This window comes from Acanthopagrus latus, chromosome 4 (genome assembly GCF_904848185.1).
Source record: "Acanthopagrus latus isolate v.2019 chromosome 4, fAcaLat1.1, whole genome shotgun sequence".
Classification (NCBI taxonomy): domain Eukaryota; kingdom Metazoa; phylum Chordata; class Actinopteri; order Spariformes; family Sparidae; genus Acanthopagrus; species Acanthopagrus latus.
In genome coordinates this window covers 13,489,364-13,504,610 of record NC_051042.1, presented here as the reverse complement: position 1 = coordinate 13,504,610, position 15,247 = coordinate 13,489,364, and the positions used below count along the sequence as shown (strand labels likewise).

General features: G+C 40.1%; 1 protein-coding gene across 1 annotated transcript in view; it reads left to right on the top strand.

The window, feature by feature from the left end:
• Window positions 1-15,247, top strand: part of LOC119018331 (protein kinase C-binding protein NELL1-like) — a 257,120-nt gene that overhangs the window by 183,544 nt on the left and 58,329 nt on the right. Inside the window, exon 14 of the mRNA XM_037095898.1 lies at window positions 11,990-12,112. Coding sequence (XP_036951793.1) covers window positions 11,990-12,112 — 123 coding nt within the window. The remainder of the gene's footprint in view (window positions 1-11,989; window positions 12,113-15,247) is intronic.

Here is a 15,247-nt window from a genome sequence, read left to right as displayed (position 1 = left end):
GTATCCTCGGCCAAGATGCTGGACCCAAAGTTGTTCCTGGTGAGCAGGTCAGCACCTTGCATGGCAGCCTTGGCCATCAGTGTACATACATTTTGTGGCACTTCTTTGGAGTTATCATGTTTTTTGGGTTTTTTTTTTTTTTTTTTAGGTTGTGTTAATGTTTGTGTTAAAAAAATAAAACTGATTGGATGTGTTTTGTTAGCAGGTAAACATCAATATCCATTTCAAAAACAATCAGGCTCTAATCAATGTCATTATATTGTCCACCTGTGACTCCTTTCCCTCCTGTTGACATAAGCCTCGTGGTGGTTTTTTTACTCATATTGATTGCATTGAGAGCTTTCTGTCGGCTAATCATGTATTCAGACAGCAGCTACATCACCTGCTGCTGCATTTGATCCTGCAGTGTATATCTGTCTTTTGCCCTCATCTGCACTGATCAATATTTGACTTTTATTTATTTATTTTTTTAATCAACCTGCTGTTCATTGGCAATATGCTTGAGCTTGGCGGTATGACTGACCAAAAGAAGCTGCCGCTATTTTCATGCATCATTTGCTACATATATTCTCCAAAATTATGGAGAAGAGAAGGAAAAAAAAAAAAATCACCCCCGACACATTATATGTTTAATGAAAATTTGATCAAATCCAACTCCAATTATATATGTAATGAATGTGGCGCTCAGGTGTGATGAGCTGGGAAACCTTGGCAACCCTCCCTGTGTACATTAACTCTTCAAAAATGGGGGTCACGCTGTCAGGTTGGCTCGGCACCAGCCAATTTTACAAGCCCATCGAGCACAGTTTGGGAAGGAGTCCGATAAGTTTTCCTTAGTCCTCACTTTCATCCTGGTGTAATTTGCCGTAAAAAAAGAAGCTGCTGTTTATTTTTAGCCTCCCCGTAAAGGTTTGATGTTAAGGAGTGTTTCCTCCTGCTCAAGCGTCCAGAGTGATGTCTGTCCTCACATCACAATGCTTTTCTGTGACCTCCGCCTCTTCTCCTTTGATGCGTTATCTTCCTGTTCCCCCCTGGCTGAATACACATGTGGAATAAATGATGCACTGTGGCTATGGGATGGATGTTTACTGACAGAGCACATTAAAGGAACAAGCTTTCATTAATGTGAATTGCAGCCTAAGCATCTTTATTGCAGAGAGCTGTATATTTTCGCCAGGAGGTAAATAAATTGCATTAGTTTTCTCGGGCCCTGTGCTGCAGCTACACACAGAGGAGGCGATGGGCTGAGATGGCCAGGACACTATAAAGCAAATTGAACGCTAGTGCCTCTAAAGCAGAGCCTGTTATTCAAGATGAAAAACTTGTGCAGCATAATGAGGAGTACATTTGTTTTGAAACGCAGGGTCTTTAGTGCTTCATGTAAATAATATCACGTGACTGTAATACACACACACACACACACACTCCCAGCAGCAGTGTAGATTTCTCTTCTCGTGTCTCCAGCTACCTTACCCCAGTTAGTTGCAATGTGTGCTCACTGGCATTGTATGCATGTCAAAATTACAGTTGAGAAAAAGTAAATAAATTCTGATCAGTCACTCCCTATGACTCAACTCAGGTATCGTCACCATCAAGTATTGTGTATCGTCATCGAGTTTCCAGCGGTTTTCGGAAATAAAGCTGATACGACAACTTGTAAGTGACTCGCTTGTGCACATACTGACATAGCATTATGTGGCAAAACATAATTAAAAGTAGAGCAAATATAGACATTTCATTCCAAAAATAAATGCTAATGTTGCTCTGTTGCTCTCAAATTCTCCTTAACAAAATCATTTGGGATTAATATATCAATTCTAGATTCTGTGTTTATATTCTGGTTAGGTCCCAATTCTGTTGCCACAAACACACCTGGAATTGGACCGACTTTCTGTGAAGAATATCCGGTTTTTGTGCCCGTAACATGGCTGGAAATAGCCCCCTAAAAATATCCAGTTGGGTCGTGCTTGCAAATGCCCAAATGCATGTGAATGAATGTCTTTTAATGAACGTGTAGTGTGAACAGTACATATTGTACATACTCTATGTCTCATGCAAACTTTGAGCTACATGTGGTTTGCAGAAACTGACATAAACTACAGTGTAAGATATTGGATGAGAGGACAGAGAGGCACATCTGCATCATGAAAGGTCTGACAGATGAGCAATCTTGCAAAGTCACAGCACATTAACACATAAAAACACATTAAAGGCCCTTGGTCTTCACTGACCTATGCAAGAAGCCTTTTAACCCAGTTATGTCTTTTTACTCTCCTTTGCGAGCACACGTGCATGCAGCCTGTAAAATCAGCTGTGTAAGGTGGAATCGATCCAGTGGCGGGTCAAAAAGAAAAACAACCTCTTTGAATCCAAATTGATTGGCGCAGGAAAATCTGAAGTTTTTTTCCAACTAATTTTATGGAAATCCATGTCCTCCAGGCTAAATGCTATGACAGGCAATCAATGTATTTCTCTCCTTGACACAGGACCGATCCTTGCTGAGTTCACATCACGTCAAGGTGAGCGGCAAGGCTGAGGCATAAAGTGAGCATGACGACTTTGAGTTTTAAAAAAAAAAAAAAAAAAAGAGGAAAAAAAAAAAAAACCCTTGGAAAATCCTGCCGCGCTCTATTCTGTTTTATGGGCTTGTCACTGGTCATTAAATTTCACATTACTGGAGTGTTCTGCTTGACATTATTGAATGAGACGACGGTAGGAGCTTAAGAGATGAGGACATGTTTTAGAAATTTATTATGTAAAGTAAAAGTGAATCATGAGGTGTTGGTTTTAGTCATAGATCCTTTAATCTCCTCATTCTTGTTTTAGAGACCAAAAAAAGGTTCTGAGCGCTGAAAAAAGGGAGAGAAAGACAGATGAAATGTGAGACATGAAATGTCAGACAGACAGAAACAACCCTGGCTTCACTTAGATCCTCTTAACACATAATGTGAGTTGGCATTTTCTCATTCCAATTTGAGTAAAATATGTGTAATCAGAGAAAGAAAACGAAATATATCCAAAAACCAAAATATCAAACGTATAAATAGGCATCAAACTAAAAAGGGTCCAAAGAGCTAAGATGTGTTATCCAGAGTATTTACTGGAAGAAAGAGCCTTTAAACACTATGGACCGATGCCACCTGTAGGTCTTATCCACTAACAGAAAATGATTCCCTCCCGATTAGTGCATCTGATTTTAAACTGTTTCAAGTATTTGGGGGGAAAAAAGGAAAAAAAGAAAGGTTCGAACAATGTTCCTTCCCAGTTGGAACCAAATGATAGCAGATTTACATGGAACCGAAGAGGGCATTTCATATTCTCCATTGTCATTGTACCCTTGTTTACAATGGCTTTCCTCAAAACTGGTGGAACTGAAGGCTGGTTGGCCAGATAGAGCAAGATCTATAGCTCATTTGGTATTAATAAGTAAAGTATATGTGTGGGAAACACCATTATGCATATAACAAGCCACACGTTAGGACACAGTCAAGGCGCCCTGGCAGTGACTTGTGTGATATGTACGCTATGCACAAAAATTGTGAGAGCGCTTCGATCTTGTGCAGGGCGACGAATGATCATTAACCATTATGCTGATGGTTTGAATAACTGTTAGGCCACTGAATGTAAGAAATGAAAAGAAGCCAAAGTTGACAGATTCGCATTCATTTTAAAGTCATTGGGGACCAGCAAATGGTCGAGCCATGCATAATCTGTAAAGTTAATGTTTCTTGGTACAATTCACACAGCAAAGTGATCTCATTAAAACATATAAAAGTGGAATTTATGCAAGATAGTGCTTGTTTTACAGGAGCTTAAAACAACCGATGCATCTGGCTCGAAAGTCACTATTACTTGGTCTCTTATACCCGCTAGCATTTAATTACATGGTCCCTAAATTTTCTGATTCAGTGAGGTCGCTCAACATTAGAAGTGAAACCCCCTGCTGTGTCTGATAATAAGCCTTAATCATATCGTTAGTGAGATGTAAACAAAGAGACTTTGGTCTTTTTATACTAATTACAACCCCATCTCTTTTTTTTTCATTCAGTAATTATTATTTCTCATGACAAGCACGCTCAAACATTTTGATTCACTCAACAAAATCAAATAAATTATTAGTATTATCCTTCACACTTCAACACAGATTACATTGAATCTCACACTGTGTCAGAGCTGTTTAAGCCAGACCATTAATAGATTTACATTTCAATACATATTTGAGGCAGTAAGCTTCTGTCTTATCCAGTGTGACAACAACAGTACAGGAAGCTTAAATTATACAATTGTTAGCATGACGGGCAAGTGGAAGTGTAGAGCAATAAAGGTGGAAATGAAAAACAGGGAATGTTTGCTAAAGGTGTAGTGAATGCTGCAGAACAGACCGTCACTGCCCTTCCAAAAATGATTCTGATGAGCTGTTTCTCTTTTTTTGACAAAAACTATAATAAATAAATGTGGATCCACTTGAGTATTTTTAGAGATAGATTCTTTAGGTTTAGGTGGATAAAAGTAGTTGGTTTGTGACAGAATGTTGTCATGGTGAAAAGGAAAGGAGAAGAAGGAAAATCGTAATTTCTTTGTGACAGAAATGAGACCATCTGAGAGATGTCACTTGATTCTGACAGCCTTGAAAAACTGTGTGTTATCGTCTTTCATTCTTCTGTTGTGATGTCAGACAATGGAATAAATGCTCAGTTGAATCTGGTACTTTGCAAATGTTCTAAATGAGGCTGTGAGCAAAACCTCTCATTACATACTGCGGTGGAAGAAGTGCTTAGTATCTTTTAAGTTAAAGTGCTAATACCACGTTATGAAAATTCATTGCAAGAAAATGTCCTTCATTCAAAATGCTGCTGAAGTAAAAATAGACAGTGCTATCAAAGTTTCAAAAGTCAAAGCACAAAAATGGATCCTGGGAATGATATATTATTGCCATGATACTGAGGAAAAGCATTTTTACTGTTGTAGCTGTTCAAGATGGAGCTAGTTTTCACTGTTTCATCTTCTTCATGGGTCACAAGATAAATCTGAGGGGTTGCAAATCTCTCCGCAAATCTCTATTCATTTTTTGAACTCAAGTTGTCAACATTATTTCTGAAATACTGAATGATTTTACCTCTCTGGGCATCAGACAGTTTCTTAAATGAAAATATCAACTATGTTTAGATAGGAAGACATTTGAAAGTGGAACGAGGGCCGGACTAGGCAATAACTACACACGGCCGGGGAGTGCAATATGACTCTTTAAAAATGTTCTGTATTTAATAAGCTGCCATGCTGTTTTCAGTACATTTTTTTCAATAGATTTTTTTCAAAGAAACTGCAGCTGTATATGTATAAATAAATAGAAATGAAGTACAAGTACCTCAAAATTGTAGTGTAGTACTTTGGTAAATGTACATAGTTACTTTCCAACTCCCCTTCTTCCCTTGCTATTTCAGTGTTTAATTCAGACAAAACATGAAGTGAATTTTACAAACAGTGTGAGTAAAAGAGAATGTGAAGAGTTGACACTAATTGTTTGCTCCAGGCGCTGCAAATGGAGGCAAATAGTGAGTAAAGCTGAGCACCGAAAATGTTTCAGCTTGACTGGAAAATTAGTATTCATCCCGAGGCTTTATGACACCATTGCACAGAAAGTAAAAAGGCGAAAGGAGAGAAGCTGGAGAAAAAAACAACAACAACAACAAAGAAGTTAGATTTCCTCGTGCTTTAAGATGACAGAAAATAAGCCCTGCAAATAAAGGAAGTAAAGCAAAGCAAATATCGTAAAATCGTCTGTTTAATCGGAAGCACCTTGCAAAGTCATATTGTACACTGCTGCACCGTTTGAGCCAAGCAATGAAGTGAATGTACACTGCTTTTGCTAAAAATCCAATAATGCACTTCTTGTGTAAATCGCTTACCAAATGGCCCCCTTGCAAACAAACCCTGTGAGGAACAGTGCATGACGGAACAAGGGACTCGTTTGGGACACATCCAGTTCTGACCTGCCCTGTTTGGTGAGAAGCATGTTGTTGACCCAGTAATTCTGTGAAATGGGAAATAGCCCCAGTCCTCCCTCTGATCCTCCTATTATCGTGTTTTCCCCACCCTGGTGACAGTGCGGAAGTCATAGTGAGTGTGACGGCCGCTGTCCGTCGTCCTGATGATCAGTCATTATGCATCATTAGCCCGCCGCTTCGGGGGGTCACCTCAACATGTCCGGGCCTGACACCGCATCACTCCGTTATAATCACTAATTAGACCAAGCCTGACAGAGATGGGCAGCATGCTCACGCAAGGCTGTTGTTATCTCCAGGAGAATCACTGGGCTTACTACTGTCAGTGTAATAACTTTCCAGTGACATGATCGTTCATCACTGTGTTAGCTTATTGTATTGCGGAAGAACAAAATTCCCCTTTGGAAACCGTTAAATCGTATAAATCTCTGATGGTTCATATGTCCCATTAATTATTCTGTGGTAGCAGTGATTTGTTTTTCATTCCGTGCACCGAACAACAGCTATTACAGATGATTTTTTTGGAGGCTGGCGGAGGTGCATTCAAATGCAGTCCCTCTCTTAGCCAGTGGCTGTTGGCGAAGTCCGCGAAATGTGATATTAAAAGCCGCATTAAGCACTACTTTTGAAATAAACATTTAATCAAATGACTCACAGTGTCGAACCGCCTCGGGCTCAATCCAGATTGTGATAAACTTTACCCATGGAGTCGACTAAGGGCATAGCAGCTGCAGCGTTTAAAAATACATTAGTCTAATAAGACTCCTTATACAATCGATAGCAGAACAGAGAGGAGTGCAGCCCTCAAACACACACAAATGCTTTTTACATATGTATTGATTTAAGTTGCATATTGACTGAAAAATTCGACTTGGTCTTGCATGGCTTTACTTGTCCAGAGTGTTTTTTTTTTTAAATGTATTATCTGGGAAGCCCCCCGCAGGTGCTGTAGCAGGAGCCTCGTAGTCACTCTGAAGAGGAGGACAAAATCTTTGGTGGGGCGGCTTTTATGCACAGAGTTGCTGGAACAATCTTCCGAGGATTTGGTCCTTAAAGTGTAACTCCACCAATTTTTATGCATCAAAGTGTCTTGACAGTTCTTGGAGAGTACTACTGCATATGTGAAAAAAAAGGAGTATGAAAAACCTTTGGTGGCTCCAGGAAGAGCTGCATGTGGGCTGATGAACTGCCTGCAGTGAGGTCCTCTCAGTGGATACACTGCATTGTGGGTAATGTAGGTATCAGGCTTTGAAAACCATTCCACACTTCTACAACACTGCTGGAGTCATTGTAGACAATTTAATGGGGCTCTGTGGAACTTCCGCGTTGTGCCGGACTGTTAGAGAGAGAGAGGCACTGAGACGAAGCAATCGAGGACGTGCTTTAAGTCACATTATTTGGACTGTCCCCGAAGTCCCTCACAGAGAAATTCCACACGCTGGTAGCATTATGCATCTCAGACAAATCATCCACAGGCTTGTATAGCTGATCGAGAGAGACGGGGAAGGTCTAATTGTTCACAATTGCAATTTGTAGCTATTTAGAAATGCACGTAAAGTGTTGCAAATTACAAAGAGCCCCTTTAAAAACAAATGATCAAAAATTGTTACAGCAGAACCAGCAGATATCTTTTTTTTTTTTGTATGCTATGGATTCTTCTTCCATCATTACCCACCGTGCAAGACAGCCACTGAGTGACAGAGGCAGGCACTCAGAGGCAATTTGTCAGATTACATTCAGCTTCCTCTGGAGGAAAAAAAAAAAAAGTGACTCACATATGCAGTACTCCCCTATAGCTTTTAAACACACTTTAATGTATACACCTGGTGGAGTTACCCTTTGAACAATAATGATGATAATAATAATAATAATAATAATAATAATAATAATAATAATAATAATAATAATAATAATAACATTTTATGACCTTTATGCATTTGAATATTATCAGTACATTTCTTTTGTGTGTGCATTCGCCTTCTGTTGGTTGAGTGGAAACTTCATCTCTATCTTCATAGTCTTCATAGCTTCGTAGTAAGTTTATATGTAAAGTTATGGATAGCAACATTCCTTGCAACTTAATATGTTGGGTTTTTTTTTTTTTTTTTTTTATCTCCTGGGCTGACATTGTGAAAAAACAAAACAAAACAAACAAACAAAAAAACATAACATTAGACTTATCAAGTTTGAATTGTCTTTCCTTGTGTCTATTTCAGACAATTCATGAAAACTCCGAACCGTCAGGGCACTTATTGCTCTGGTCATTGTCATTAAAAAAGGGCCCCCTAGTGTGTTTTAGGACGGATTTATTGCTTGTTCAGCTTGGCAGTTTCCCACTTATACTCATTATCCATAAATTCCGCCCCTGCATCTGTCTGTTTATACTTCCAACTCCGTAATTTCAAATCGGCCGGCAGACATTAAACTGCATATATGAGCATCAGTGGCCGTCAGTGTTTTGCTTTCTGTTGCTCCCCTCTCTCGAAGCCATTACCGCACTGAATATTTCATCGTGTAACTCTTCCTCTATTACTCTGCCATTAATGCAGCCTACTTTTCATATCCCCTCACATAAACTTGCACATCCAACCAGCACTGTTGACATTCACCTCCATTTTATAGTTCAACGGGGGGAGGAAATCCTTGGGAAGAGAAAAGCTAAATAATTTCTCTTAGTTGCTCCAGGGCTTCATGAGCACCACTCATTAATTAAGGGGAATGTATTAGTCATGACTCCCACCAAAGGTGTTGCATATTCATGAGGAGTGTGTACCTTATGAGAGGAGGCCGCCTCAGGCCAGGTCTTGACTGGCATTTAAAGACACAGTGCATGGTCTGATGTATAAAGGTACTGCAGCTGTGCAGCTCCATCATGAATCCCCGCCGCAGCATCATTACGGGCTGCCTTTTTCATGTATTGTTTATAATCACCCAAAATCATGTTAGATTCTAATTGAAGTTTCATTAACCACAGCTTAATCAGTTTGATAAGCTCAGCGGCAGGACTTGAATCAATAAACACGTTGCCAAAAGTCAATTAATCCCATATTTATGAGCGTCGGCGAGATCCATGATCATTATTTCATGATGCTATAATTATGTTAATTCCTAAACCTGTTTGAAATCAGATTCCTTTTTCTCTAATAGCACATTGCGACTTAAGCAAAGTTGCAGTGGCCTCAGGTCAGGTCTGAGCAGCCTCATTAGGATCTTCCAGCGGTGGGCTCATTAGTGGAACATGTAGCACGTCATGTGTGACATGTTGATTCTGGCGGGATTAACTCGCTGAAGCAGGCGGATGCAGCGCTGAAAGCTTTGGACTTTAGAAACAACATCTGACAGAACTGAGTCATTGTTTTTTATTATTGATGATGTGATAAACTGTCAATCAGACACTTATGAATCATAAATGTCACATGAATATATACATATTCATGTGACATAAAAAAGACAAATAAATAAATATATATATATATATATATATATATATATATATATATATATATATATATATATATATATATATATATTTTTTTTTTTTTTTTTTTTTTTTTCATGGAGGACATTTTGACAGGTAGATGTAGGAAAAGCACAATAAATGTAGCGGTATCTACAGCATCAAATGTAAAGGCTAATGTGACATAATCTTCTGTCCATGCATATCCTGATGATGCTCCACGCTCAGGCAAGTGCAGTTAGCTGCTTATATTTGAGCAAATAATAATCACAGGAAACAACCTATCACACTAGCAAAGTGAAAGCTGTTTATTTGGCCATATGTTGACAAAACCGTGACTTTTTGGGACATACTGAGTGGTTCAAGAGTGGACCATGCTACAGAATTAGTTTTCTGTGGACTATGAAATATGGATCACTGCTGTAATGTGTCCAAACTCCAAGCCGCACACTTATCTGAGCCAGCTCCCATGATGCAGGTGTTTTTGATACTCCTTAAAGATTCTCAGCAGAAGCAGCCAGCCATGAATGTTTGAGTAACGTCAAGATTTTTAGCAAACATCTAGAGAGCAAAGTTAAAGGTTTTGCTCTGCAGCTACAAGTGCAAATTCCTGACTTGCACTATCAAAGCAGTGAGGTGGAATTACTGTTGGTAGAAGGTCTCTTAGTGGTGGTTAATCACACTCTGCCTGCAGCACAAAACCCACCTGTTATTCCCGCTGGCCTCGAGCTAACAGCAACCTTATAAAAATCAAGAGAGCAGTTCACGGGACCCAGCAGAATATAAAACACTGACCCTGAGCATGTAGCATACATACAGCGCTGTATAGCATATAGCCATGTTATTAGTGAGTCAGCGTTTCATTAATGAAACAACTCGAGCCATATTTTCACACTGCTGACCTTGCACTGTTTTTGTTAATAAAACAGTCTCAAGTTTTATGGTCTTCGACTTTATTCAGCCCATGAAGGACAATATTCAAGTCAAGGATCAGGAGAGAAATGCCAAAATTGCACTTGCACGGATTTTGACAGTCCTACTCTGTTGTCAGCAGTAAATAAATCAGCTGATGCAGCGCTTCTAAAGTGTGATCCAGTTTGTTGCATTTGTTTTGATGAGTTATCCTGCCTGAATTATATTCTCTCCAGCCCAGTCACCAGGATTAAATGTTGACAGTTGAAGTTTCTGTAATGCACTGATACGTTCACATTTGTAAGTGTCACTGGCTGCATACCATTTTGACATTTCTTCAAAACATGTCGTGTCACGTTCACATTACGTGTTTATGACATGACTGTCATGTCACAAGTTGGAGGGGATGATGGTGGAGGCACAGGCGAGAAGGCCGGCAGAGCACATTGCTGGCTTTTATTCTGGCAATTGGGTTGATTTTCTCTTTCTGTCAGTAGTAGTAAGTGATGAAGAGCAGGTTTGTTGTATACATCTTTGCTGGGTGTGGGACTGAAAATGAGATGATGCTTTGCTCATGTGGTCCTCACAATCAAAAGTCTCTGCTGAAACTGGAGACTATCAGGAGAAAACACAAGGAGCCCATGATGACCAATCACAGCTCTCATGGTCCGTAGCTCTCAGTGGGACTTGGAGTCCATATTTAGCCATTTATTGATTTTATATCAGGGTGCTGACATTTTAAAGGTCCCATATGAAAGAATCTGCAGAAAACATTCAAACTATAGGCTAACTAAAAATGTCAAATGAATGTGAAGAAATAACAGTTTTGACAGCGATGATAGCTGTGTACTGTGTTGCAGAGATATCTGATGAGTTTAGCGTGCTAGCCAGCTAGCTCTGGCCCATCCCGGTCCAAAGCTCTTGGCTAGCGGAGTAAACATCATGAGACTAGCTCCACGTCTGGATTGCTCACTGCACAGCTAACTGAGCGGCTACATTCAGCAGCAGATAGCAGTTCCCTGAGTGATGCGCTGTCTGAGCTCAACAGGTGGCCAATTCTTACACATTGCACCTTTAAGCAAACATTTTCTGTTGGCTGATACAGACTTTCTGGAGATGGTGGTGGTCTGAACGCTTCAACTTGATTACATGATTTTGTGAATGTTAAGTCCTGATATACTTCTTAAATGTTGTCTCTCTAGTCACCAGTATCTTAGCCAGCATCATTAGGCTAATTGATGCTGTTACTGAGCAATCAGTCAGCACACCTGGCATGTACCAGCTGTTACTCCCGAGACCACTACCACCTGATGTTGGTTATAAAGTGAAACCGGCCAGTAAAAAGCACTCGTCATTTGAAGTAACCTTCATGTGCTGCCGTTGCAGGTTCAGAAAGCTAGAAAGCTAGTTATTTACAGAAGAGAAGCTCAACTGCGGCCTCATATTCTCGGCCAGCTTGCTTGTTGACCGTCCGCTCATCAGTCAGATTTACACAAATTTTCCGGTTGCTGAGCTGAAAAAAAAAAAGAGACTTTCTTTCTTTTTTTTTTTGCCCCCTCCCCACCTTTCACACAACAAACACACACGCAGGATTCTGAATTCTGATTCTCTCCCCCAGAGCATGATGAGTGCGCCAGTGGCCAGAATTTGTGTGATGAGAACGCCATCTGCACCAACACCATCAGAGGACACCTGTGTACCTGCAAGCCGGGCTACGTGGGAAACGGCACCATCTGCAGAGGTAAGCTCCTGCCCTGGAACAGCCCTCCAGACACACAAACACACACGCCCACTGATACAGACTCCAACCTTCCTCCACATTCTTTGATGGTGGCTGAACCTCTGCTCCATAACATCATTGCCGGTCTGGTTCACTCCTCCTTCACATCACCTAGCCGGGCCGCAGCTGCCACGGAGATGATGAAAATTGATTCCGGACTAGTTTCAGCCTGTTTTTCCACATGTGTGCCTCCTCTCCCTCACCGCTCGCCCCTGCTCTCTGTTGACCGGTCACCCTGTTTGTGGCACCTCGCCTGGTCAGCCCTTCGTTATCACACGGATGTGGGGGGGTTGCATAGACTTTATAAGATAAGATAGGATAAGATGGAAATTATTGTGCCACACACTAGGCCCAATTAAGACAGTAAGAGCAGTAAATGTTTGTGTGCAAAATAGATTAGATATGACATGTTTAAGGAGTAAATGCAAAAACTATTAGAAGTGAGACCCATTTAGTACAAGAGTAAACTAAAAGTTAACTAGAATAGTATCTAGACAAGAGTGTCATGTTAAGTATTGCGGTGCTACCTAACATAAAACAACAGTATGCTGAAGCATTTTTGAATTTCTTAGAACATTTTGTTCATCCAATACTTTTCCCGCATTCAGTGTCCTACATCGACAGCTTTAAACATGTAATACAAAATATCACTCAAAGAGATAGAGAAATAATAGGTGCTAGCCATTCCGGCTTTAGCTGGATAAAGTGACAGTTCTAATCTTTGATAAGTGCAGTGGTGTATTTTTTATTAGCTGCCGTACAGAGCTCAATGGCCCGCAAAATGTAGTGATTACGAATGAATCAAGTCTTCTTTTTTGTTTGTTTTTTTATTTTGAAGGTGTCATCTTTGGCCACACTTGTCTGAAAACAGGCTACAATGGAAAGTGACTTATGACAGATTTTTTAACTGTGCAACCTCGTGTTAGTTGGTCCCAGCAGCCTCTCACGACTCGCCAGTAAACACTGGCTTTTGGCCAAAAACAAATCAGTTTTTACAGGCTGTCCAATTCCGAAATGAAATCTTTAATAAACTCCACAAGTACGTGTTATTGTATAACAGCAGCCAGTGCTCTCCATTTTTACAATGAGAGTGACTTATTGCGCTATTATGATTCGAAAACGATTTCCCATTCAGAGAAAGTTGCAACTCTGTTTAACAGCTCCTTTATCGAGCTGAACGGTAAAAAGGGAAAAACCATTACATTTTGTTTACCAGTTGCATGAAAAACACGTTGGGGGCTTGTAGTGGCATTTGGTTCTTTATTGTAGTTCGGTGACCCCGTGTTAGTGTTAATCCAAGTGAACATTTGTCGAGGGCTGTATAGCTGTTTACACGCCCTCTGACATTCTAGTGTGTGTGTGTGTGTGTGTGCACAAAGACACACAACCTTCACTTTTTAGACTCTATGTACATGTGTCCACTCGGCCATGTACTGTATGAACTATATTTAACTCTATATTTGCACTAAAGGCTGCCGCAGAGGGACGGTCGCTGCAGGTCCGGGGCAGATGAGGCAGGATGGTTGATAGCAGGGCCCTTATGGAGACTGAGGAGACTTGTTAGAGCGTTGCAAGCCTCTACAAGCCAGAGGAGCACCACAGCTGAGTATTAACAGGCATGGAGCCAGTGAGGTGAAGAGAGGGAAAAACATGCTCTGTGTATCCAATTTGCTGAAGTCTAAGATACACTGGGTTGTTTGTTCAAGGTGCACTATGTAGTTTTGGGGAAGACATTTAATTCAGGCAATTTTATTACTCCTAAACAAACCAAGTAAATGAGCTCTCTTCATTTTCATGACTTGATTAAGTGAATAAACAAACTGATCTTAAAGGACAACACAATTTCAGACCTGTTTAACTTCATATATTTTTGGCAGATGCTGCCACCTTTGTAGCTTCAAACAATGTTCTAGGGACCTTGTTTTCCTATTAAAACTGCTTATTCATTCAGTTGATGTCATGTAAGTCACTCATTGATATTATATATTTAAAAATTGCGAGTCTGAATTTCTTCTCCAAAACCACATAGTGCCCCTTTAAACATGGGATATATTGTTTTTGATGTAAACTACATTGATTCAGTCAAGGATTGAGATTTAGTCAACATATTTGTTGCTCCATTCAGATTTGATAAAATGTTTTTAGATGGTTAATAGTACAGACAATCCTCAACAATCACAACTGTGGCATTTAAAACAACTTCCGTTTAGTGTAGTTTAACAAATACAAGTACAATAACAATAACATACCTAGAGAGAAGCCTAAAAGACTCAAAGGCTTATTTCAATTACACTGCAATTTGAAGAAAAATTACCCAAAATGACCGATACATGGATTAGACTTTTAGACAGAACACAGAGACACAGAGGAAAGAAAAATGCAAAATAGAATAAGTAAATAATGGTCAACCATCAGAATCATTTTACCCGATAGGTTGAAAAAAACAATCAATCAGACATGTTCCATGAATTTTATAACTGTGGTCCTATAAATAGAATTACATTTTAAAAAATGCAATTCATGTATTTGTACATAAAGACAGCTACCTCAGACAGCAGTGACAAAACGGTGCAGATGGAGCTGACAGTTGCTTTTCTCGTGAAGCAGTTTTTGAATTAAAATGGCCGATACAGCAGCAGCATTAGGTAATGATGTGAAAAACCTGGTCACCCTCATCGAAAAAAAAAATGAATTTGCTTACATAGTGAGTGAAATCAGTGAATCTTCATGGGTGTTTGAATAAGAAAAGAGCATGACTAAGAATCTCACCAAGCCATCACTGCCACACTCCAGTCGGTGCTCATACGGCGGCTGTTTGATATGCAGCCCCACTCATTTATAGTGCTTCATTGTAAAGAACGAGATCCCATGAGCTTGCAAGACGCCCAGTCATGTAATTTTCATGACCATGTGCCCGTGCCTGGCTGCTGTCCAAGTGATGGGGGTATCATTAAGCCTAATTACGCTGTGATTTTCCAAACTGCTTAAACATGATCCCAGTAAACATCCTGCAAAATATGTTGCATCATGGGATATCAGCGCCTTGAGGGAGCCAACATCAACAGATAGGACCGGTACTTTGAGGCAGACTCAGCG